At 47.1% G+C, this 26,971-nt stretch overlaps 1 protein-coding gene across 5 annotated transcripts in view; it reads left to right on the top strand.

Annotated features, from left to right (window-relative positions):
• The window catches only part of RHBDD1 (rhomboid domain containing 1), a 107,637-nt gene that overhangs the window by 43,544 nt on the left and 37,122 nt on the right, over positions 1 to 26,971 (top strand). For all 5 annotated transcript variants that reach the window (XM_045853840.1, XM_045853879.1, XM_045853871.1 and 2 more), the window contains 2 exons: positions 17,246 to 17,334; positions 20,294 to 20,350. In XM_045853840.1, coding sequence (XP_045709796.1) covers positions 17,246 to 17,334; positions 20,294 to 20,350 — 146 coding nt within the window. The remainder of the gene's footprint in view (positions 1 to 17,245; positions 17,335 to 20,293; positions 20,351 to 26,971) is intronic.

The raw sequence follows: 26,971 nt of genomic DNA, 5'->3' as shown, positions 1-26,971 counted from the left end.
CTAAATCCAGAGCTGTAGGAAGTGTATACTCTTTAATTCAGTGATTATCTGTCTAGAAACTTATCCAAGTTGTAATAATCAGTAACCAGAAATGAAGAAAAAGCAACACAAGCATATTTTATTTATTTATTTTTATTATTTATTTATTTATTTTTTAGAGAGAGAAGGGAGGGAGAAAGAGAGAGAGAGAGAAAAATCAATGTGCGGTTGCTGGGGTCGTGGCCTGCAACCCAGGCATGTGCCCTGACTGGGAATCGAACCTGTGATGCTTTGGTTCATAGCCCGCGCTCAATCTACTGAGCTATGCTTGCCAGGGTGGACACAAGCATAATTATTGTATTGGGAACTGGAGACCACATAGTTGCCTGATAATAGGTAAATGAGTTAATCAATCATGATGTAATAGAATAGTATACAGCCAGCAATATGGTATTTTTAGAAATTCTTTTAATAGAATTGGAAAATTTTCAATGGAAGAGGAGAAAGTAGAATACAAAGCATTATATGTAATGTGATTGGACTTTTTCCCCCCAAAGAAAGAACAGCCACTAAAGGAAATAGAGAGAAACGCATAAAAATGTAAGTAGTGGTTAACATAAGGTTATGGGATTATTTATCATTTTTTTTCTTTGTTTTTGCCAAATTCTCTATAGCGAGCATGCATTATTTGCAGTAGAAAATTGGCTTATTAAAATCTAAGTACATAGAAGCATATTTTCTTTTTTTTTTAAGATTTATTTATTTATTTTTAGAGAGAGGGAAGGGAGGGAGAAAGGGAGAGAGAGAGAAACATGAATGTGCGGTTGCTGGGGGCCATGGCCTGCAACCCAGGCATGTGCCCTGGCTGGGAATCGAACCTGCGACACTTTGGTTCGCAGCCCGCGCTCAATCCACTGAGCTGCGCCAGCCAGGGCAGGAGCATATTTTCATGAATCCTAACTGACTTGTCTCTCCCAGGTTCCGGGAGGAGGGAGAGGCTGTGTGGCCTCTCCGTCCTGTTCACCGCCTGTCCTTAGTGCCTGGAACAGTGCTCAGCACGTCACAATGGCTCAGCAAATGCATTCATAAATGTTTTCTAGAATAAAGCCAGGGTGGCCACCCAACTAAAAATAATAGGCAAAGTGTAAGTAGCTGAGTTCCTCGCCCAGGTCCAGAAGTCTAGAGTGGACCAAAAAGGAAAGACCTCACATCCAAAATCTGAGGAGAGAACGAGAAGGCAAAGCCCGGGCTTCAGATGAGGAGAGGGGGACCCGAGCCTTCGGAAGACTCGAAAAGGCGTCTCGACAGCAGGGCCGGGATGCTGGCGGTCCCCTCGGAGCCCAGCGGTGCCTGGTCCCCTGTGCGTGCAGAAGCGACATGCCCCCGCACGAGACCGACAGACAGCACGAGGCTACCGAGCAGCTTCAACTGCCTGTAAACACGCAGAGATTCTGTAGGCCATATTCTCCGATTGCAAGGAATAATAAAGACTTAAAAACCAGATCTGAGCAAAAGAAAAAACAATCCCGATAATCGTACTCCACTGGACATGTATATGCCTCCCTGATTAAGAATGCATTTTTTAAAAAAAGACTTTAGAAATGAACAGTGAGAATACTCCGTATCCAAACTGTGGGCTATGAAACAGTCTTAAATGCTCTTTATAATATAGTGAGAAAGTTTAAACAGAAATAATTTAAGCCCTAAACTATTTAAGAGTTTAAGAAGCTAAACTCTTGAACTTAAGAAGCTAGAAAAGTAACAAATAAAAGATGAGAGGAAGTGGCATTGATACTATTAAGTAAAATTTAAACTAAAAAGGAAAAAAAATGATACAATTGATCTTTGAAGAGCTCTATCTTTGAAAAGACAGATCAAGTAGACAAGCCTGTGGCAAATTTAACCACGGAAATTAGAAGGAAAACTTGAAACGGTACATAAAAAAGAGAAAATGTAAACATACATAAGGAGGAAGCTCCATCAGCTTCAAGAAGGATGTATATTTTGAGGGGTGTCATCTTTTTCTGTTTTAAGAGACAACCATTTGTGTGTGTACATGCATGTGTGTGTATGTGTTAAAGCTTTGGATTAATTTATTTAAACCAAATTTTCTCCTAAAGGCAAACGTAAATTTTGTGATCCAAACAATATTTATATAAAAAGTCTTTCGAGTTTCCTTGATGTTTTCCAACTGCTGCATCACTATTGCATCAGAAGTTGTAGAGTTTATCAATCAGTTCTTTTTTTTTCCTTACGTTCAGTATCATTTTGTGTTAGTATCAGGTGTGCAGCATTCGGTCCATTCTTCTGTAGAGAACAGTCAGTTATAGTGTCAGTTTGTGGAGGACTTGTGATCCTGTAACTTTGGAGGGATAACTCTAGTAACTGAGACTGTGCACATTTTGATGAACCAGTTAGTTTTACTTTGAGGGCTGTATGAATGCACCGGATGATATATACCAAGTAATTTCAACTCTGAACAAAGGGTCACATTGCTTGTTCCTCTCAAGTGCTTTTGTGAGGTGTGATGCACTGGCGGGTAAAAATACTCCTGGACCTGCTAATGCAAGACAGCGCGTACAGAATCTGCTCTTCTAGCACATACTTTTATAGATGTTGAAAATGCTGTTGTCAAACAGTATTTTAAAAACTGTCAGGTGTGTGTGTGTGTTTCAAATGAGTTTTAAATAATTCAGTACTAAGCAGGTGGTGGAAAAATGACTTTATAAACTTGCTATGCTCTTTTGTCCTGAATATACAAATAGAGTCCATGAATTAAAAATGAACACCGTCCGACCCATCTTTTTTACCAATAACCAGTGTAGTGTTGATGGAGACTCACTGTTACTCATTTTATTTTTTGCATTTTCCCATTGGAGAATTGCCTTCAAGTCATGTCAGCGTGGACACGACACGTGTCCTTAGGGCAAAACTGGTTTCTGTTGTCAGGCCTTGTCTGGTTTCTCCACCTCGAAGGCTGACTTGCAGGGCAGCTCCCTCCGCCTCCTCCCCTCCTGTCTGCTGCAGAATGGGAGGTGGGCCGCTCCCTTCGAACGCGTGAGCGTCCGCAGAGCTTGCCCCTCCAGCCAGTAGTGAGCTTGTGAGCGGCACTGTGGGGCGTTCTGAGTCTCCTGCCTAATTCAAGACCCTTATTTGATAGATGAGTGTAAGGCTTGGCCATACTTCTCATGGACTCATTACCTGTGACACATTTCTCTCCTGATCTTATCCCCCGTTTCTTTTCTTAAGGAACGACAAAGGGAAACCTGTTTCTGTGCAAAGGCTAAACGGAATGCATGGCATCGTGTACAGTCCTTCCTCCTGCCAGTAAAGAATGGTGGTTTTTCTGCAGGTAGAAAACAATTTTCATCATCATCATCATCATCATCATCATCATCATGACTGTTACTGGGTTTTGTTTGCCTTAGTGTGTAACACCAGTAATAGCGGGATTAGTCGTGTTCTGCAGTTATCAAATCCCTAATCGGAGAGTCTCCGAGTCGAGCATTAAATCACTTCCATGGCGAAAGACTTGAGGTGTATTGGCAGGACTGGGAGATGACTGAAGGCACCGTCACAGTAATTGGAGGGTTGCAGTTAGGCAGACGCAGGAAGGGTGAAGGCACCTGTCTGGGAAAATTACGTTGAAAGCTTTTTTGCGTCGTAGCAGTAATTTTAAGGATGGTCCCTAAGAAATGGTAAACGTTCATTTAAAATTCATAAATTCCACTCCATTGTCCCTCTGAGTGCACTGCACATGATTGCTCCCCAGCGGCTGCAGCGTGCTGATTATGCAGTGCACACGCTGTTTGCGGTGTTATTTCAGACGCAGGGGAGCTGGCTCCTCCTCTCCTCCTCCGCGTTGGGTCCTCTGCGAGACTCCACAGAGCGGGCGTTACCGCCCGGGTGGAGGCTGGCTGCCCCACTAATGAGAGAGGTAGCCCGTAGGAGCCCCTTATTCTTCTAAGATCCTCCTCCAAGGTCTGTGTTTTTAATGATGGCTTGAGGTCCACTTTTGATCTGAATTTTATAGATTTTTGCATGTTAGTTTCAATTGAGTGTTCTTAAGTTTCACTTAAGAATCTATAGTAAAACAAGGATTGGATGAGGCAAGGGCCACTAAAATTCTTAGAAAATTGTCAAGGTCCTGGCTGGCGTAGCTCAGTGGATTAAGCACGGGCTGCAAACCAAAGTGTCGCAGGTTCGATTCCCAGTCAGGGTACATGCTTGGGTTGTAGGCCACGGCCCCCAGCAACCACACATTGATGTTTCTCTCTCTCTCTCTCTCTTTCTCCCTCCCTTCCCTCTCTAAAAAATAAATACATAAAATCTTTTTTTTAAAGAAAGAAAATTGTAAAGGAGATTAAAACCATGTGGTGAAACAAATCTTTTTTTTTTAAGATTTTATTTATTTATTTTTAAGGAGAGGGGAAGGGAGAGCAACATCGATCGGTTGCCTCTCACACACACCCCGACCTGGGACTGAACCCACAACCCAGGCATGGGCCCTGACCAGGAACAGAACCTGTGATCTTTCCCTCTGTGGGATGAAACCCAACCAACTGAGCCACACTGGTCAGGGTGAAGCAAATCTTGTTGTAGATTTGAAGAAGGCAAATGCGTTTTGAAAAATTTCATTGAGGATGCAGATCAGGATAGGCCGTTCCATCCTTCGGAAGTATGTTGTGGGCCCCAGCATGATCCACTGTGTCGTTGGGCTGCATGGCACAGATCATTGTGTTGCTCCTCGTCATGATTTTGGGGTCTTGTTCCCATACTCCTCACGTGCAGATTGCACAGCCTAATTCTACTTTGTCCCATGTACAGTGGCCGAGCAAAGGCAGGGAGGTGTATCCGTCTGTGGGGGGAAGCAGGGGATGATGCATTCATGACTGACCACTCCCTCCCTTAAAACACATGTATTGACGGCTGCTCCTGTGTCCTTCCTCTAGCCTCAGTTCCTCATCTGTACAGTGGGACCAGTAACAGGATGCATCTCCTGGGCTTGTTGGGAGGATTCAAAAGATAACACAAGGAAAGTCCAGAAATCAGTGAGGGGCTCGTCAGAAGAGCGGCACCCCCCTTCAGTGCCCCTGAGCGGTCCTCTGTGGGCACCAGGGGAGCGGCTGGTGAAGCTCAAGCCAGTCGGAGCTCAGCCGGGTTTCTTGGCACCACGTGAGCCCTTCGTCCCCTTGGAAGCATTTGCCAGCAACTTACTGAGTAAAGTGTCTGAGGGTTCCACTTAATAGAGAAAGTGAACGAGTCCTTTATTTTTTAAAAAATGTAAGATATGTGGATTTTTACTCACATTTTGTTTAATATCTGTATCAGGCATTATATGTAACACTTTTATATGTATTTTCTTACAATAATATTTTTATTATCTCTGACACTAGAGGAATAGAGCTCTGTCTACTCTGTGGGTGCCCATTCTGGGAATTAACTCAGTGACTCAAACACCTGGGTTAGCATCTCCTCAATGTGGTAACGTTTGTTTTGACCCTTTCACCAGAATCCTCACGTCCTTCTCCAACCTGGAGTCCTACAGCCTGCTATACTGCGGCTAAAGGAGAGCATAGCAGAATCCTTTGAGACTTTGCAGTCTGTTGGTTCTCCATGGCCTCTGTCATCTCGGACAGCTAAGTCAAGATTCTTTTGCTTACAATTTAAAGAAACCCAGCTCAAACCTACTTGAGCAAAAAGGACCTCTGTTAGCTTACATCATTAAAATTTCCACTGGTGCATTTCAGGCTTTCATAGACTTCTGACGCGGGAGTCAAGGGTTCAAGCAGTATCACTGGGATTCTGTCTCTGTATCCTGGCTCAGTTATTTTTCCCCTGTGTTGGCTTCTGTATTAGTCATCTATTGCTGTGTAGCAGGCTGTATCAAATGCCATGGCTTAACACTACACACATGTATGATCGCATTGTGTTTGTGGGTCTGGAGGCTGGGCGCAGCTGACCTGGGTCTTTGGCTTCAGGCTTTCTCAGCAGGACAGCTCTGTCCACACGGCGGGAGAGCCGACCAGCAGCTCCTACGTCACACCATCCCGAGGGGAGAAATTCCAGAGAAAACAGAATGCTGGGTATAACGCACACTTTTTTGCCCACATTTTTGAGGGAAAGATGAGGATGTACATTATACATGGGCATAGTGATTACATACCATGGGTATAGTAATGGGCATAATAATCCCATGTATAACGTGCACAAAATGTAGGCATGCATGATACACGGGGGCACATGATACATGGCAAAATACGGTAGGTATTTCCTCAGCATCCTTTGGTACCCTACCAGTTGGGATCCTCGGTTGAAAATAGTAGCAATCAGCTCTGGCAAACTTAAACCCCAAAGGACTCACCAGAAGGATATCAGGTAGCTTTGGGTTTGTTGAGAATACTAAAGTACTGGCCGGAGCACCTCTGAGAACTGGATGGATGCTTGTTGCCACTGGGTCATTGGGTTCTCATCATCACTCGAGTCTAAAGAGTAGATACAAGATGTACCTTTCGGCCAGATGCAGGTCTTGCGCCCCTGCTCTGGCTGCCAGCGGTTCTCCACCGGAGGTGGGGCTGTGTGTCTTTGAAGGTGACAGTGCTCTGAGATGAGTCCCTGTGGGTCTCGTGGCTTTATTAGGGTTACTTTTGTTCCCAGACGTTCAGCCACGCAGGCGCATTGCGCAGACAGATTCTGCTGCATCGGGCAGCTTTCGGAACCGTGTAGCTGGTGGTTCTGTGCGCTCAGTTCACAGGAACCGCGCCCCGCAGGCATACCAGCAAACGCTGCAGACGCGGTGTGGGCTGTCCGTGGCCTGCCCAGGTCTCTGAGTCATACAGTCGGTGGGACGTTCAGAGCCAGAATTTTGATTCAGACCAGATTTAACCACAGCAGAATTTAATTTGTCTGAAGTGACGGGCTAACTTTATGATCCAGTGGTGTTTCCCAATCTCTGTGTTGGATCCAGGGGTTCGGGGATCACCCTGACTCTTTACGGTTGTCGTCCTCAGCCCTGCGCATGTGACCTTCTTGGCGGTGGGACGCCCTAGCTGAGTTATCAGGCTTTTATAAGTCCAAAGAACTCGTAAAGCTTTTGAAGTAAGTTCATATGCTTCCTTGCATGAATTTTCAAAGCTATACTTACCCTTTTGCAGCATTACAGTAGAATATATTAAGGCCAATTTACCAAGAGGGGAAACAGATGTCCCTCCTGCGGGGGGACTTGTAGGGTGAGGAGCCTTGCCGACACTCACGGTGTCTTTTCCTATCGGCCTGCTACGGCAGCTGAACTCTCGCCGTGAGAATCCGAACTCTGAGTTACGACCGATGGTGCTCAACCTCACCACGTGAAAAAAACACTTGGGGAATTAAAAACAACAAAACCAGAAAACCAACCAAACAAGCAAACAAAACAATGCCAGGGTCTGTCCCACCCTGGAGCATTTTTTGCAGAATTTCTGGGAGTACGGTCCGAGGAGCCGGGATCCCCAAACCCGTCTGAGAGACGGTAGTGTGCAGCCGGCATCGAGAACCCGAGGGGCGAGACTGCAGCCTGGCAGCGGCAGCCCGGTTCGTCCGTGCTGCTGTAGGTACGGGGGCAAGGTTGGAAGTCATTTCCACGGTTCGCAGTTGAGACTGTTCCTTGCTTCCCTTTCTCCCTTGGATATGCCTGTGATGAGCTCCCATCCATCGAGGTCACAAGCCAGTCCTAAGTGACTGCAACCTCAGAGAGCCCGGCTGCCACAGGGCCATAGGATTTCCAGTCATGACACGGCCTCGGAACATGCCGTCTGAGGCTCAGCTCCCAGGAACACCTCTTTGCTTCGTAACATCTAGCACACACTGAGATCAGGCTATCAACAACCCAACTCCTCTTTCATTTTGTATTTACTTGCCGGAGGTGACATGCAAATAATCATTCGTGTGGTATCCAGAAATATTTTTATCTGTGGTAATAGCAGATGGCAGAGCGTTTTTCACGTGCCAAGTTGCATTTATTCTGCCGCAGTGCAGCGTGGGAGTGATCACAGCCTCTTTCAAACGTTCTGACCCCCCATGTGCGTCTCAGTTGTGGTGGGAAGTTCCCTTGCATATCAGTTCAAGATGTTGCGGATTCGCTTGGAATCCTTGGAATCTGTGCATCGTGTAGTCACGTGAGAAGTACTTTGACAAGAAATATGCTTGAGGCCTAATGATTAAAGGTCATCAATTCTACAAACATTTAATAAGCATTTGCTATGTGCTTAAGCCAGTGGTTTTTCTGGCTTGGTCCCCAGGAAGGACTTTACAAAAATGCAAGGTTGTTTTTAGTCATAATGATAGTGGGGGTGCTAGTGGCACTTGGTGGTCAGGAGCAGAGGTGCTAGGGTCCTACAGTGTGCGGGACAGTCCCCTACAGCAAGACTGGGCCTGCAGCTACCCCCTACCACCCCTCCCCCAACCTGTTGGGAGAACACTTATGGAGTTGAAAAGCTGTTTGTGATTATCTGAGCCTAAAACCTAATTGTGTTTTTCATACAAACACAGATTTTCTTTCTTTCTTTTCTTCCTTTCTTTTTTTTTCTTTTTTGGCATGGATTTAATATACAGTGACTTTTCCAGGAAAATTGTAAATTGATTTAGAAATGCAACTCCAGGGACAATTTTACTTTGCTACATTTGGAGCCGAAAGTTGCTTCCCCGCACAGGAGATGATGTCACCGAAGGAACCCTGCGTGTGGAGTCTGAGTCACAGAAAGCCTGTCTCTGTCCACCTGCCTTTGTTACCCTCGCCATCACGCAGCTGCTGGGTGTAGCGGCGGGCAGACGCCACTGTCGAGCCTTCGGATGGTGTTGTGCCTGAGCAATCGCCATTCATAGCACTTTATGATGTTGCTTTTTAAATACGTTTCATACTGTTTCAGCTAGGGCATTATGTGGAGTTGAGATTGTATGTGTGGATGTGCCTGTGTTTTTTAAAAAGTGGGTGTGTAGGTGTGCTATTTATAAAGCCCATTTCAAGAAAATCAAGGGAGCATTACAAAATTCTTGGGTTCGAGGGGGCCTTGGGGATGAGAGGGTTGAGAGCCTCTAGATTAAGCCGCAGGGTGATGGCAGACAAGTCAGCAAAGAACGAGCAGAACACTAGGGGACCCCAGAGGAGCCCCACTGGTCCTCAGAAGGAGCACTGGCCGAGTGTGATCTGAGAGTGGTCTGGAAAGTTGTTCACCTGGGGCTTAGCGGGGTGGTGTGGAGGGCGGAGCTTAGTAGATACAGAGTCAGTCCTAAAGGGAGAAGTGTGGCTTCAGCACAGGGCTGAACCTGGGAGTGGTGTAGGGCAGGGGCTGGCAGTAGAGAGAGAAGCCTAAAGAGTCAGGCAGCGGTGCATGATGGGTATAACCCGCCTTGCTTGTGTTTTATCATGGAAACCCTGGGGAGCTACCAGAAGGCTTACCGAGTGGTGTCGGGCTGGCTTGTGAGAGCACGTGCTTGCGCTGCCATGGTGGTGACAGCAGGTCCGGGCAGGGGGAGGGTGGCCGAGGTGGGAAGAACCCTGAGTGAAGGCTGTGGCCGGGGTGAGAGCTGGTCAGGCTCCAAAGGTCAGAGCCAGGAGTCAGCCCTGGGCAATCCAGGTCCAGTGCCTGTGCTCATAGCCACTTTCCTAGATTGTCCCAAGGGCCGGGGACGGTGGGGTGGGTTGGAGCGGTGTAGAGCGGGGAGAGAGAGTTTTGGCCAGTGGAACCTCCAGCACAGGGAATGCAGAAGGTAGGGGAATGCGAACTCCAGGGTGTGCCCAGTGGTGTGGAGGGTCCAGTGAGGGAAAGGACGGGCCCCACCGTGCTGGGCTGAGTCTTTAGCATCTGTGGCCCATTGAGTGCACGCGAGGAGAGATCCTTGTTCGTTTATGTTGTGTACAGTTTTCCTTGCCTGCGCTTTCTTTAATCTGGCACAGCCTATCATTTAGTTTTGAAGGAGGTACGAGTAACAACAAGATTCTAAAGAAACTTGGTAATCCTACCAAGCTGCTGGCTCCAGCTTTCACCTGGAGTGCTATTGAAAGCCACCTGCGTGTGGCAAGTGGGGGAAGCGTTCGTAACAGCTCACCCCAACAACAACAACAACAGCAACGAACATACTTAAGATTTGCCCACCACACTGATGAGAGAAATTCTGTTCTTTACCTAAGAGCCTTGCTCAGATTCTGTTCGGATAAAACAATAATAATAATAATAATAATAATGAAATTCCTAAAACACTGTTACAGTTTGGAAATTAGAAAGGTGGTTGTTACCCCTCCCCCCCCACCATGTTATCTGTTACTGTTTTTATGTATTTTCATTAAATCTTGTTTTCAGATAGGTGTATTTAGGTGTATGTAATGTATTCTGTGTTCCGGGTGGATAGACATAACCTTATAGTATATTGTATACACACACATTCTAGGAGTCACATGCCACTCACCTGCTGGCGAAGATAAAAGGACTTGCTGATGGGTTCCAGGTGGGGGTGAAGGAAAAGGAGAAAGCGAGGCTTCTGGCTTGTGCAACGGGAGGGATGATAGAGCTACTTAGTGGGTGGGACGAGAGTTTAAGAGCTCAGTTCTGACGTGTTTGCTTTGAGATGCCTGCAGGATGGCTGAACGGGGGTATCTAGCAGAGTATGCAGTGGGTAGCTGGATACTAAGTTGGAAACCGAGAGGAAGAATGATGCAAAACATTACTCCCCTACAGAAAGACAGATACCGGGCCGTCCACTTCTCTCCTCCCCTGCCGCCGCCAGCCTCCGCCACGCCGCCATGGCCACTCACCTGACTGCATCAGCCCCCACACTGGTCGTCTGCTCGCCCTGCCCATTCTCGTCTCTAGAGTCTGTCCTCCCGGCAGACAGAATAGACCGCTTTTTAAAATTCTCCATTGGCCTCTCACTGGACTTGGAAAACATCAGACTCCTTCCCGTGGCACGTGGGCCTGCCTGGGCTCTGACTTCGGCCTCTCTTTCCAAGTTCTTCGCAGGCCATACCCCATGTCCTTACCCCTTGCTGACCAGGCTCCAGCCACCTGATCGCTGTGTCAGTGCTTTTGAAACACCAGGTTCTTTGCAGCCTCACAGCTCTTCCCTGTGTGCTTTTCCTGCCAGAAGCTCCCGCCCTCACCTCGGGACGCACTGGCTCCAAACCCTGTGGCTGTCGCCTTCAGTGTCCCTTACGGAGCCAGCCCAGCCCACTCCAGGGAAAGCGGCCTCTCTTTCTTACATTACCACGTGTCACAGCTATCACGTATGTGTGCGTGTGTGTGCGTGCATGTGTTTCTCCCGCTTGAGTGCAAGCTCCGTGAGGCAGTGCCCGTGTTTGTCTGGCGTATGTAGAAGTCAGGAAACACTTGTTCATGGACGAATGCTCCTCCTTGCCCCACTCGTGGCGTTGCCTTGCTGCCAGCCCAAGGGACGTGGCATTGAGCACCAAGGAATCACTTTTATCCAGGAAGCTCTTTTGTAAAGGGGCTTCTTCTGCCTTTGCAGTGACCTTGTTTTCGTCCAGGTCGTGTCTGTCTGGGACTTACGTAAACACCAGTGCTCAGCGCCCAGCCCCACGCCTGAGGTTGGTGCCATGTTTAATAAATCAGCATGGATAGTAGAGGTTGCATTGCCAATGTAGCGTCTTTGGGGGAACATGATATGGGGAGGGGGCTACATTTTACTCCCATGGCCAAAGGTCAACAGAGACAGAGACAACGGTAGACAGAGAACTGCCCAACCAGTCCCCTCCCAAACTGCCATTGCCAAAAATACACGCTGCTGTCATGGCTGAAGAAAGCACCGAGGATAGAAAACAGTTTGAGAACAGTTTACCTTGGGAGGAAGCTATCCTATCAAGATCTTTCCTAGTGATATTAGTATTTAATAACCTGAAAAATTCTCGCCACCACTTGGCCTGGCTGTAACGTCAGCCAGGGACCATTTATTAAGACGCCCCAGCTGCAGAACTTCTGAGCATCTCAGTCCCTCCCTGGTAGGATGTGCTTTTACAAGAGGAAGTTACGACGGGATGTACAATACAATGTGCCACTGGTCCCCCAACCCTAGTACCGGTCCTGGTACCGGTCCGTGGCCTGTTGGGAACCAGGTCTCACAGCAGGAGTGAGTGTCTCTGCTTCCTGTCTCCCCACCCTCCAAGAAAAATTGTCTCCCAAAATACTGGTCCCTGGTGCCAAAAAGGCTGGGGACCGATGCAACTGGCCACCTCTAGCTGACCGCTCCCTGCCTTACCTGTTCTCTTACCCGTCTGACACTGTGTCTCCAAGTTCCATCCTTAAAGAGGTCATTTGCTCTGCATATACTGGGAGATTGTCTTAGAGTAATACACTCTCTGCTTTCTGAGCTATGCCTAAGAGGGCAGCCTCTCCAACTGTGGAAAGACTTTGCTGTTGATCAGAGGAGGACCTTGATAGCTGTCACAGCTTTCAGTCATTGCTTTAGCTTTCGATTCTTTAACAGTGACACATGTGAGTAGGAGCGTTTTGCATAACCACTTAGCCCGGCCTCACAAATTGCCTTTCAGAGGAGTGAGGATCCGTCGATGCCGGCGTGAGAGGAAGGAGCACCTGCCGTGCGCTGGTGGTAAGAATACCTGCCCACAGTTTGCACAACTGAGACCTGCACTCTCTTTTTTTGCAGCTTTGAGATATAATTGACATATAAGCCGCAATAATATCTTAATCTTAGTGTTGTTCCAAAATTACCTTTTCACCCTCGCTAACCCTTAGAAGTAATGTATAGCAACATCGATTTGATTTTAACTTCCCATTTTTTTTCCCTAAACAAAGAATGAGCCCCTCTCTGTGTCAGGAGGGGAGCAGGTGCCGCCTATCTGGAGGTCCCCAGGACAAAAACAATCCCTTTCTACAGCTCTTCAGAGTCGTAGAAGGACCTCAGAGGGAAAAAGCACAGCAGATGTCAAGGAGGGTAAATGCAGCGAACCGACCACTGGGAGGATTGTGGCATAACGACAGTATGTCCAAAATAAAGAGAGAATCTTAGAAGCCGAGAGAAAAGACAGGTTGCCTACAGAGGGATGGCGGTCTGGCTGGCATTCCTCAGCAGCTTCTACAGAGCCTGTATTTCTCATCAGAATAGGAAATGGAAATAAAGACCTTTTTGGACACACAAAGACCAGCAGAGTTTTCTATCCTCGGCCTTTGATGGAAGGAATCAGTAGAAGCAAGGTTCTAGCAAGAAGGAACTCCAGCTCAGCAGCAGGCCACACCGCCAAAGAGCAAAGGCACGAAGAAACCGGACGTGTTAATCAACTTCGGTAACCTAAATGAATGGCCATCTCCCTGTTCGGGCTTGAATACAGATAAAACGTCTTTCCAGTGGAGTGTCTCCCTCTAGAGTGTCTGAGTATTTACTCAGAGTTGCCGCTCGTGGTCTGAAACTCTCCTGTTGGTGATGATCCCTGCCCTCCAGGCAGGGCTTCTTGATGAGAAGTCCACGGCTGGAATTCCAGCCGCCTGAGGACTTCTTCAAGTTCGGTTGTGCGTGTGTCGTTCCTCTGCAGATGGGACTCGTGGCGTTCTTTCCTGGGACACTTCAAGGGGCTTAGCACCTGGATACGTGGAAGAACTGCTGGGTTAAGGTGTGGTCCCCGCTAAAATGAGGTTCCATTGATGCGCGCGCCGAGGTTGGGATCCGATGACCTGAGGCTGACTACTGGGTAGTTCCTGTGTTTGTGGAACTCTTGGGGCTGTGGACAGACCGCTTTCCCCTCCTCGTGGTCCACGCAGTGCAACCCCGTGTGGCCAGCCAGAGCCGTGCATGCCGGGCCCCTGTGCCTGTCTCATCGTCACAGTCAGTGTTTGGTGGTAGCTGTTGCGAATTTCTAAAGGGAGTCACTGTCGACACGTCAGAAGAAGTAAAGCACTAAGTGGCCAATGTGAGATACAGTAATACGTTCAGTGCTGCTGTTTCAGGAATTGAGCACATTCATTGTCTAAGGGGCAGGGGCCATTAAGTTTAGTTATTACCTTTCCCAGTGAAATTTGCTACTGATACAAAGCAAATGCATGGTGACGCCTTAGCTGGTGACCATATGCAACTTGTGTTTTTATACTGTGGTGGTAATGTATGTTAGATACGTGCCTTTTATGTGTAATTTTAATTCCACTCTTCCACGCACTCAGTAGTCATCTACAGAGTGTACGGTCAAGCTGTTTCCTTCCTCGGCCTCGGTCCTAGCCAGGTCTACAGGAAGCTGTTCCCAAGTGGAACTGAGACCCCAGTAGCCTGCACCTTTGGGAGGCCTGCTGTCGAGGCACAGGGCCCCTCAGACACCTCACACGTCAAAAGGTCTGTTTTGCATGTGTAATTATCATAATAACTCAATCTGTTTCTAAAGCTGCTCCATTTGAAGGTACAGCCAAGCCACTGACTGGAGCTCTCAGATGTCTCCCCTGCCCCCGTGTCCCCAGGGGCAGGGATAAAGTGTGCCAATTCCAGTCCCGCTGGGGAGAAGACAACCCCCAATTCCATTTCCATTTCCCTCCCAGGACAGGGGCCAAGGGTATATCTCTCAGAGGGCGAAGGGTGCTCCTCTGTCGAAAGGTTACTGAGGGTGTGGAGACAGTTAATATACCTCTTGAAATGAGCGTATACTTCTTTTTTTTTCATTGGTAGAACCCTCCCTTTTTTATGTGAAATATTGAGAGATTCTCAATTTTGATTGAATAAGATAATAATCTCAGCCGATCTTTATTTTCTTTTAAAGAATACCTTTATAGAGCTGAAATGGAATGATAGGGACAACTAGCGTTTTGAGATGACCTTCTGTGGGCAATGCTGAACACGGGAGGGTCATGCAGTACGGTCTCTGGTCTCTCGGCCTCCCTTTCCTGGCGATTCGCAGTTGTATGAGGACAACCAGATTCCACTAAAACTTCTGCAGACCCATTTAGGGAGAGAAGGGACTCATTGAACTGTGTTGTACTCTAAATTGTAAGTGAAATCCAAGATTGATTGTTTGATAGGTTGGGGTTTTAAATGGACATTTTCTTCCATGTTATTTGTATAACTATATGATTCACCATAAAGATTGGCTTAGACAGTTTTAAAAATACTGATGTTATTTTATTCTTTTCACTTCAATTGAGGTTACTATTTTAAAAAAATTGATTCCGGCCTCTTTTTATGTATCCCTCAAACTACTACTTTCTTTGCCATTTCTAGAACCAGTTGGAGTATGTTATTTAGCCTAAAAGTAGAATAAAATAAGCCCAATTTTATTTTTTTTTTTTTTTGAAAAGTGAACGAGAAGCGCAGTGCGTGTTATTCTTTCCTGAAAGTGGGGAACCAAGGGTCGGATCCTATATTTTCATGATCAAGTTACACACACTGGGAGGTAAATACATTTTATGAAAATAATAGCTCTGCTGAAGGAACACTTGTGTATGTGATTGTGTGTGTGTGTGTGTGTGTGTGATTTTTTCAATGTGTGTGGCATAGGCAGGGGCTGGCTAGGGCAATGGCGTGACTGAACTGGCGAGCGGGGACAAACCCCAGTGCCACCCAGTCCACAGAAGTCTTCCTCTCCTCTTTTCTCTGGAGGGCTTTCCACAGCCTGTTCTTCTCCCCAAGAGCCACCACGTCTCCCACGGGCCCTCAGGCAACGGAGGTTTCTCGTCGCTGTCTCTCCTGTGCGCTGGGGCCTCTTCCCTCTCTTGGCCGTTGCTGTGGTAGGTGTCGTGTGTGGGTTTTGATTCTTGGGTCTTGGGTGTGGGCGACTGGCCCTCAGCCTGGTCACCACCATGGCTCAGCAAGTCTGCTAAGTTGGAGATCTAGTGGTTTCAACTGGCCCGCCAGTGGTCTTGATGCCACCAGCCTGGGACTCGGAAATCATTCATTTTGTGCCGCACGTCCGTCCGAGCGTCCTGGGCCAGGCCCTGCCCCGGGGGTGTGTCGTAGAAGTGTGGAAAGCACAAACCTCCTGGTGCTCCTGGAGCTCCTTGGGGCTCCTTGGTAACTTTCATTTGTCCCGGGTCTGGAGTGAGCGGCCATTTCCCCAAGCCAGGGAAATGTATATATTTGACCTTTTAAAATTTCTTTTTCAGCTTCCTATTTAGCATAACGGATGCATAAGACTGTCCTCAAGGGGTTTGTAAGAGAGAGAAAGAGAGAGACACACAAACAGGAAAGCATGTAACCACGTCTGCTCCCCAGAAGGCTGGATCTGTGCTATAGGGACGGCAGGCGGTGGGAGGGAAGGGCGACTGACTTTTCAGCTGGGGCCTGATTGTTGTGACAGGGTGTGCTGAGCTAAGCCTCGTGGTCTCTGGTGAGCACCTGGGGGGTCTGGCTTTGGTTGGGGAATGGATTTAGCGGACAGTGAGGGTAAAGGGAAGGGACAGGTGAGGCCAAGTGTTGGAAGGCCTTGACTGCAGGCTGCAGAGAAGTCTGAGTCTCCCAGAATGGCAATGATGTGACTTGCCCCCTGTTTCAGGGGGGTCCTTGATGGCTACGTGTGGGACGCGCTCAGAGAGGGGCAGGGAGGCCTGCAGGGTGGTTTTCTCTCATTTATGCGTTTACTGATTCCGGCAACACTTAGGGGGGCTTGCCTTGACTTTATATGTCTAAATGATTGCCAGTCTTAGATGCCACCTTAAGAAGAGTGGAACCAATTTAATGCCCTAACCCATCTATCGGGTTTGAAATTTACATTCTTGCGTCTTTCGGCTGAGTGACCAAGAGATACACATGAAGATGACTAGAGGGACGTCACTTTGGGGGTGGGCGTGTGGGCGCCTCCATCTGGGCCGGGAGCTTCTCCTGTCCTCTGCTTCACTGGTCCGTGATGTGTGAAAACGCAGCTATCTGCTCCGCCGCCGCGGATACAGATCGATACTGTCCTCACAATGGCTGAATTGTTCAAGATGTAATTCAGGGAAAACTGATGTCATTACGTTTCGTGATAAGAGCCGCAGAGACAAACTGGGAGAAATAGAATGGGTTGTCTTGACGGAATGCCTCCACGGCTCTGAAGGAGCCAGCCTACTTCTCCTGGTCAAGGATGGCGTTGCATTTTAAGCCTGTGGTGGTGGTTGTTTATTGTCCCTTTTATTTTTTTAAGGTAGGGAATGTTGTTCTTCGGACTGAGTGAAGTGCTACTCAGCATAAAAGCCGTGCTGTGGCACAAAGCCTGCAGCCATGACTAATTAACGTGCACTGGGCTAATGAGAAGACGGGACGGCTGTGGTCAGCAGCAGAACACTCACTCACGAAGGGTCTCCGTCTCTCCTAGGACTTCCTTCGCCGGGCATCTGGCCGGGATTCTCGTTGGACTCCTGTACATTCACGGGCCGCTGAAGAAACTCATGGAGTTGTGCGCAGGTACCGAGCAAAACCCCTTTGACATGACAAATTGGAAGTTCATCTTCATTTTTATGGGAACAGGAGCAACTCCAAGTTCCCTTGTGGTTCTGCTTAGGAATTCCTAATAGTCTCTTCGTAAACCAAGAGCTATACCAACTGGTACGGCTCCTCACACTGCTCCAGGGAGGCTGCAAACCCCAATGCTACACCCGCGGCTTTCTTAGGGGACAAATAGCAGTGTACGTGTATACTCTCAGCCTTAATGCTATTCACAGAAAACCACGAGTGCCTTGAAATTGCAGAGAACTAAAGTAATGCGTTGTTCTAAAACATTCTATGAATTCATGTATGTGCAAGGCAAGCTGAAAAAGAAAAGTGTGCACTGAAGTGCAAGGCCAGCATTTGGAAGAGTTCAGAGTGACCACTAGGCTCTCGGCGGGAGACATACTTGTGCATGGCCAGACCGGGTCTGTTATTGCTCAGAGGGTGGCTCCTGCTTTCTAAAAAAAAAAAAAAAAAATTTTTTTTGTTCCCTTCAAGTGGATGCTCAAGGAAAATACTTTATTATATTGATCAGTGTATGAATTTTTTAGACCCTAATTTAAAAGCTATACTGATCATGACTTTTAAGGACACTATTTTGCACACACTTGTTTTATAGACTCTGCGAGTTCCAGTAGTTCATCTTGTATTCAGTGGGCATCTTCTGAGACTGTTGTACCTTTTCTTGAACCACAAATCCTCTGTGTTCACAGTGTGTGCCGATGGCTGGTGTTCTCAAGAACCTCGTAGTGTTCATCCTATCAGAGGGCTTTCCAGGCGCCGCGCCGCTGCCCCTCTTGACAGGCTGTGCTCACTCCCGGGGATTTCTGCAGGCCGTGCTGCATCTAAGCAGATTCCACTTTTTGTATTTGCTTATTGCAGTGTTTCCAGTGTGTGTGCTCGGAGCGGGAGTGGGAGCTCCGCTTATTGAAAATGTCCAGTTTTATTATATTTTGGATACAACTCAATCATGGAAGTCTAGTAACGAGCTTTCTTGACCAAATGCTCTCCCTGCTGATGAAAGAAAAAAATTATTCTTGGGAGTTTAATGTTTTGTTTCATTTTTCTGTGTGTCTGAAGATTAAGTGGTTAGTAACGCTGTCTGCACACATTACCAAATGTAGGCAAGTGTTCCCTGTTGTCAAGATGCTTTCCCCCACAGTTATAATGCTTAAACTCTCAGCTTTCCTTCAAGATTTGCCTTTTTTTCTGTGGAGACTTAGTTTCACATGATTCTATTTTCAAAGTAATACAATAGAAAATAAAAGTTGAGAAAAACATTCAGTGCTATTTACAGATAGCCTGCAATCTCCGTGCCTATTTTTTTTTTCCTCTGGTAAAGCCAGAGAGAGATCTAGAGTAATCTGGGAATGGAGGTGACACAGGATCCCTGTAGAAAAGAACCCAGCACGTGCAGACTGCTGTCCGATCACTCCTGGGAGAGGGGCACCCCTCTCTCCCTTCCTTCCGCAGCGCCGACTTGCCCATCCCACTGCCCTCTGAAGACAAGAGGGAAAGCTCCCTTAGGAAGGGGAAAAAGCAAGGCTGTCCTAACAGTCTCGTTGGGGTCAAGTTCTCTCTATCGCCAGAGCATCTCTGCGTGTACAGAGGTCACAGAGCCCATGCTCAGTACCCTGGAAAGCAAAGGTCATCAATGGAAACCTTTAAGGAACTTCAGAGAGTATAAGTCAAGGTTTCATTGTCCCCCACATGTTCTAGGGCCAGCCCCAAAGAAACGAGAGTTTAGTTTAACAATTGTTTAGAAATTATTTGAAATGACCTTGGATGTGGTGATAAAGAACTTTCCTATTTGGAAAGCTTGGCAGTTAAAGTCTTACGACTATTCTGTTTTGTTGGTCCATGTGTCTGTTTTTATGACAGTGTCATCCTATTTTGAAACCAAAGCTTTGTAATGTAGTTTGAAATCAGAAAGTGTTAGGAAGGCTGTTATCAAAAAGACAAGAGGCAAGTGTTGCTGAGGATGTGGAGAAAAGGGAACCTGGGACCCCGTTGGTGGGTATGTAAGTTGGTACAGCCATTATGGAAAAAGAGTATGGAGGTTCTTCAAAAAATTAAATATAGAACTACCACAGGACCCAGCGATTCTGCCTTTGAGTGCGTATCCAAAGGAGCTGAAATCAGCATCCAAAGAGCTCTCTGCACTCTCATGGTCATTAAGGGTTATTCCCTATAGCCAGTGTCTGTGGATGGATGAATGGATAAAGGGATTGTGAGGTGTGGGAGTATATGTAGATAGGTAGATTAGATATGGGTATAGATATAGATATCTCCCATTTATATATATGTGAGATATATAGACATAGAATGATAGAACTTTACATGCACAGTGACATCTATATATACACAATGGGATACTATTCAGCCATAAGAAGAAGGAAATCCTGCGATTTGTGACGAAATCAGTGAACCTGGACAACATTACACTAAGCGAAATAAGCCAGACAGAGAACGACAAATACTATACGATCCTACTTTTCTGTGGAATGTCAAAAGGCTGAAGTCATAGAAGCGGAGTGTAGAACAGTGGTGGCCAGAGGCTGGGGGTGGCGGGGAGGTGTTGGTCAAGGGCACGGACTTCCATTAAAAGGCGAGTCGGCCGAGGACCTGATGCGCAGCATCCTGACTGCAGCTAATGCTGCGTGGTGTCCTTGCGGTTCACTGGGAGAGCACACCCAAGGACCCTCACACTGACACAGATATGGCGACTGGGAGGTGGTGGGTGTGTTCATTAACCTGACTATGGCAATCATTTCCTACTGTATATGTACATTGAATCATCACAGGCATAGCTTTTCAAAAAACTCACATTGCACCAAGTAAATATGTACAATTTTTTATATGTCAGTAATACTTCAATAAAAGGGGGGGAGGAACCTATGGCTATTATTAAAATGTTTGTTTCCTTCATATTTAGGCATTTTTTCTTCCAATACTGGTTACCCAAGACAGCAACGCTACTTTAATAATTCAGGTAAGTAGTTCACGTCATTTAATATATTTTAACTTAATTTTAAAAAACCATAGTGTTGGCCACTGCAGAGCCACTTTAAGGTAATGCTCGTGATGGTGTCGTCAGGCAGCTCACACGTGAGGTAATGGTGCCTCTCACATGCCCGGAAGCTGGATGCAGGGCCAGCCCAGGGAGCACGCCTGGGTGGGCTGGTGGGGAAGAGCAGGAAAGGAGTTAACAGTGCCGTGGAAACAGTGTATGATCAGCATGAGGTCTCTCAGACAGGATAAGATTCACACTGGACCCAGGTCCCTTGATTCTCAGCCTAGGAGAATGCCCCGCTGGCTGAGGGTTGGAAGTTAGTCTCAGATACGCAGTTCTCACAGGTCTCCCCAACTGCCTATTCAGAAAGCATCATGCTTATCCTAAAATAGCCATTCCTCTGATAGTTAATGCCTGGACTTTCTAGGTGTCTGTATAGGTAGAAAGGACTTGTGATTAAAGCGTAGGACCCATCTTAGGCCAACGCCCTCACATTCTGGCCTGGGGAGGCTGCCCTGCATGATCCCGGAGCAGAACCGGCTGCAGATCTTACAGAAGCCACCGGCCACGGAAGCCCTGGGTCTCTTTTGTCGTCATGCCCATTGAAAACCACTGTGGCTTAAACCTGGGGCCTGGGATCTTTGATGTCACGGGCCAGGGAGCTAATGTTTTAGACGCTAAGGGCTTTATTGGCCATATGGTCTCTGTCACAACCAGTCAGCCTGTCAGTAGCATGAAAGCAGCCAGAGACGATTCACAAACAAAGGGGCGTGGCTGGGCTGCAATAAAACCTCATGTACAAAAGTGGGTTGACTTTGGACGCCAGCTTGTAGTTTTCCGATCCGATCCCTGGCTTATTGTCTCCATTTCTCTCCTCCTGTTATTCCTGATATTTTTCTTCAAACCGTGAGCATAGCTACAGTAGCTGTCTTGAAGTCCCGGAATGCTAATTCTGTCTTCTCTGTATATGTAATTCTTTTTTGCATCTGTTTTACAAGATTGATTTTTCTCCCAGTTGTGGGTCACACATTTGCATATCTAGTAAGATGTGATTGGATGCTGGACATCACATATATTGTCGTGTTGAGTGCTCAAGTTCTTCTTCTTTTAAAGGAAACTGGACTTTGTTCTGGCACCCAGTTAAGTTCCTTGATGATTAGTTTGATCCTTCTGGGGCTAGTTTTAAAATTACTTAGGGTGGGTCTAAAGTAATTTTTTAAGATTTTATTTATTTTTAGAGAGAGTGGAAGAGTGGGAGAAAGAGAGGGAGAGAAACATGAATGTGTGGTTGTCTCTCACACGCCCCCTACTGGGGATCTGGCCTGCAACCCAGGCATGTGCCCTGACTAGGAATCGAACCAGCAACCCTTTGGTTCACAGGCCAGCACTCAATCCACTGAGCCACACAAGCCAGGGCTAAAGTAATTTTTTTTAGGGATAATTCTGCACTACTACTGAGGTGTTACTTTTCTGAGGTCTGTCCTGAACGCCTGTTGTTCACCAAGGGCTCTCCAACCGGCAAACGTCTCCCAGCCCTGCCTGAGCTCGGGAATGGTTCAGATTATAGCTCTCAGTCATTCTTGGCCTGGTCTCATGGAATTCCACCTATGCACACTTGGCTTAATACCCAGCAAATCTCCAGGGAAATCCATGCAGATTTCTGGAGGTTTCTTTGCGGCACCCAATTTTCTCTTTGGCTATACTCCGCCCCGCAAATCCCCACTCAGTGCAGGCCGTCCGCCGCATTCCCCAGCCCTACCCCGCCGCCTGGAAAGTGCCTCAGGCTCATTCCTTTGACTTCCTTTCTCTAAAGGCTCAAACTCCTGTGTTGCCTGTTATACAGTGCCTAAAAACATTAGTTTCATATCTCTTCTCCAGCCTTTGACTTGATTATGGCGGAGAGCTAATCCGGTCCAGGTCCTTCCTCCTGGCACAAGAAGTGCATGCAGCAACTTGAGCAGAGTGCATTCAGTACTGGCCCCGGGCAGGAGGAGAGGGGCTGCCGTTCCTGGGGTTTCCCCCAGGTCTGCTGGGTCTCCCTCAGTGAGGAGGAGTTCAGGGAAGCAGCACTGGTAAAGGGCTTTTCAGGCCTTGATGCAAAGTCCTGTTCGGAATTATCCAGAATGTGCTGGGGTGCCACTGAAGGATTTAATCAGTAGAGTGATTCTGCTGGAGCTACATTCAAGCCATGTATTTGATGTAGTTCTAAAGGCCGGGATCATGAATATCCATCTGGGCTGTCTATATGAATCAACCGAGACACTTTCCCAGCATATCCATGCCTCGAACTCACCCCAGGCCCATAAATCTGAACAGGGATGGAGACAGGGCCTTGGACTGCTTTTTAAAGGCTTCCTAGTTGATTCGAATGGGATCAGTAACAAAAACCAGAGGCTCAACGGCTGCTGTGGAGGTTACCTAGGTTTGGGGACCACAGAAGAGAAGACTGTCACTGTCCCAAGAAGAGGCTTCCAGAGCGGGTAATGTGTTTGCTCAAAATCCTGGAAGCGTGGCCTTGATGCAGGGGGGGTACCCGTGGCTGGGCAGCGTCAGCCTCCCTGCTTCTGCCTGTGGGCCCGCCCGAGGAGAGGCGGGGCAGCAGGGAGTCACCGGCGCAGCCGATAAGTGCAGTGGGCCCTTGAACGACATGGGTTGGAACTGCGCAAGTCCACTTCCACGTGGATTTCTTCGATAAATACACACAGTACGGTAAACATCTTTTCGTTCATATTTTCTTAATAACATTTTCTTCTCTCTAACTTAGTTTATTGTAAGAGTACAATGTGTAATACACGTAACATCCAAAATACGTGTCAATCAACTGTTTATGTTAATGGTAAAGCTTCCGGTCAGCAGGGGGCAGTTAGTAGTTAAGTTCTGGGGGGCGTTGAAAGGGATGTGCAGGTTTCTGACTGCATGGGGTGGGGGATAAGTACCCTGAACCCCAGCCATGTCCAGGGGTGGACTGCATGGTCACCTAGAGGGGCGCTGGGCCCTTCCGGTTGTCGGGCAGGAGCGCAGTTCACACTGACTTCAGGGTAGCAGGCTTCATGGGCCTGTGGTGACTCGGCTGGGCTGGGCTGGGCTGGGAGACCACTTCGGTTCTGCCCCCCGTGACAGCTCCCCTCCTCTGGCTGACTCCATTCTCTCTGCTGCACAGGCGACACGGCCTCTAACGCCTTGGAGTGGTTAGAGGAAAGGGGCTTTTCTCCTGCTTCACTGTCGACAGCTCCCCGAAGAAACAGGAATGGTCCCCTGGACAAAAAGAGTAACGCACAGACATGCCTCAGGCTGCCGCAGATTACCCAGTGTTAGTGTCTCATGGGACAGCTGGGGATAGAGGTTTAGAAAGGTTAAGTAACTTGGTCAAAGTCAAACAGGCTGTTAGGAATGAATAGAACGAGGACTGAAAACGCAGGTCTGTGGTTCCTAGCCCTTGCTTTTCCTGTTGGACACTCATACGAGATGAGTGTTCTGCTGATTTAACCTTACAAAATAGAGCGGTTCCCCTTATTGTCTTTTCTTCCCCTTCTATTGCACTTACTTTAAAAAAGCAGGTGGCTGGGGGTGAGCTGCTGCTTTCTTGCTTCGAGAGGAAGAGGCTTATGCACAGCAGAGACACAGACCAGGGAACTAAAGGCAAAAATAAAAGCCCCCTTTACCTCTCCACACATCCCCTGTGAGATCACCATATTTATATTCCTTCCTCTGAAGGGACTCAGTTTCTTCAAAGGCAGAGCAACACCAGGCCAGGTGGCCAAGTTCATGGTCACCGAGGGAACTTTGATGGGAGCATATGTATCTCTTATAAGTAGCGGTTTATTCTGACTGTGGCCGTCCTTCGCTGAAAAAGCCTTTAGAGACCAAAGAACCTCATGAATGTTTAAAAAGCTGCTACCAATTTCTCTCATCTTGGTGGTGTTTCTTGATCTCTTTCGCCGTGAAGTCCTGGTATGTGTATGAAGAACAGATGGAGGAGTAGTTAAGAGCATAATGATAACCAGAATCTCTTTTACTCCAGAGCCAAAGTATATAGCTACAAAAGAATATTAAACTAGTATTCATCGCAGGATATAATTTAAACTTATTTATCTTAAGTGTTTGATTGTTAGGTTTTCCCAGCCATGTTTATTATGAAGATTGAAAAATATCTGATTGGCCCAGCAGAACAGCTGTGGAAAATTGGTGGTCCTAGGAGACCTGGTCTCATTATACTAGACAGGGATGGGAGGTTTGGTCCTGTTGATGATTTATGACTGATGATATAGAACCCTTAACCACACTAATCTTTTTGACTTAAGGCACTAAAACTTTCTCTTTCTCTTTCCCCATGTTTTGTCTGACAAGTCCCGAATTAGATTTTATAATATTCAGATGTTTAGAGTTGTAGACTTTATTTGATTAAGGCTGGGTTATTGTTGTTTTAAGAAATAACAGGAAGAAAAAGGTTTTTATATGTAAAGAAAATGTTGCCTGAAATCATAACACACTTACCTGGAGGTTAAAACTCTACAGATGTAGGCGGTAGTTCTGATATCTGTGCAAGATGGGCGTGTGGAGCTCCTGGGTTATTTGGGATTTCAAATTGGCCGACACATTTGAGGGCAGAGAGGTAGGAAAGCTGCGTAGACCTTCCGTGACAGAATGACTTTCCACAGGGGCTTTGACAGTGGTAATGAGCCATATGGGGAAGTGTCCAATATGCGTTTTTGTTGCAATAGAGTAATTGGCACTCTTAGGGAATCGGACAGCCTCTGTTCAGGGGGTTGCTGAAGCATCGCATGGTATTCGGTGCCTTATCCATAAACAGTCTGTTATGTTTTCCAGTGGTTGCCCCCTCTCCTGTTCTTTGTGAAGTACATACATTGATTGTGTGTTGACGGTTTGTCCTGACATGGAGGTTGTCTTCTGTGTGTGTGTGTGTGTGTGTGTGTAGCATAAAAGCAAGATTTGTAGCCGTGCCCCAGGCTCCTGTACTCCCCGGATATGCAGCACGCCGGTGGGTGTGATCCGCAGCGCTAGGAACTGAGTTTTTCCGATAGTTCTGTGGTGCAGAGACCGATTTGAGGAAAGGCATCCACATTTAAAATTGGGTCCAGATCCCACGTCATCTCTAAACCATTGTGAGGCTTTGTGAAACTTACTTATATTTTTCTCCCGTTCTGAATGCTATAATGTTAATAATACTCTGACATGGGAAACGTGTGAGAGAGAACGTGGAAGTTGGGTTACTGGAGGTAGTTAGAAATTCTCACTAATTTTTACGACATTCAGAGCAAGGGTTGTCAGAATTAGCGCCCCCCCCCCAAAAAAAAATCCAGAACAATTTTATTTTACTATATAAACCATTTGTTTTTGTGACATTCAGGGACAGTCAGTAAACTAGTTGCAAGATTGAAGAGTGTGGCGTTGATCAGTTAAGACTGGACAAAGGCTCTGAAGGGACATTTCCCTCAGTGAGACACACTAGTGGCCAATAAGCACGTGCAGAGATGCCGTACCTCGTTAGTTATCAGAACCACGGTGAGATCACCACTTAACACCCACCGGGACCACTCTCGTTAAATAGACAACACCAAGTGTTGGTGAGGATGCGAGAATTCTGCACCCATATCTATGGCCGTGTGAGTGTAAAATGGTGCGACCGCTCTGGAAAACGTCCTGACAGTTTCTGGCGTTAAACAAGACTAACACAGGACCCGCAATTCCCCTCCTGGTGTGTACCCAAGAGAAGTGAAAACACACGTCCACATGAAAGCCTGTACAGAAGTGTTTACAGCGGCATTATTCACAGTAGTTACATGGTAGAAATAACCTAAATGTCTACCACCTGGTGAATGAATACACCAAACGTGGTACCTTCACACAGTGGAATGTTACCGGGCCGTGAGCAGGAATGACGTGCCAGTCCGTGCTACCACGTGGGTGAGCCTTGAAAACAGGATGCTAAGTGAAATAAAGCAGACACAAAACACCACCTATCAGATGACTCACTTTACATGCTCATCCCGAATAGGCGTAGTTCTAGGAACAGAAAAGTGGATGAGTGGTTCACTAGGGCTGGGAAGGGTGCTGGGGGTGAGAGCTAAAGGCTACAGGTTTCTTGGGAGCGAGAGGTGATAAAAAATGTTCTCAACTTGACGGCGGTGCTGATGGCCCAACTCCACGAACACACTGAAGGCCACCGAGTCACACACTGTGATGTGGTGGCTGTACAGGGCGTCGAGTGTGTCTCAGTGCAGCTGCTGCACAGGTACAGACGCGTGACAAACACTCTTACAAACACACGCCGCTGCGTTGGAATGTCTGCTGAGGCTAAATGGGTTTCATTGTCATTGCATTGTTCATAGGAAAACAGAGACTTTTGGAGTGCCTGAAAGTTCTTACGGGGAAATAGTTAAACTTTTTCCCCTCTCCGTCTCGTATCTTAAGAAAGCTTTTTATTCATGACCGACACAAAAGGAGGTTTAAAATAGCTTCAGGACCAATTATCAAAAATTCCGAATACGAGAGATCAGTTTACCAGAGTCTACTCAGCAGTGTTCCTGGCTTTGGCCTAATGGTGGATCTTTTTCCTGTAGTCTTATTAAAGCAATCAGA

The sequence above is a fragment of the Phyllostomus hastatus genome, unplaced genomic scaffold (assembly GCF_019186645.2).
Source record: "Phyllostomus hastatus isolate PE091 unplaced genomic scaffold, TTU_PhHast_1.1 phas_contig_137, whole genome shotgun sequence".
Taxonomy (NCBI): Eukaryota; Metazoa; Chordata; class Mammalia; order Chiroptera; family Phyllostomidae; genus Phyllostomus; species Phyllostomus hastatus.
Note: the sequence above shows the minus strand (reverse complement) of the source record. Positions and strands in the feature narration are given on the sequence as shown.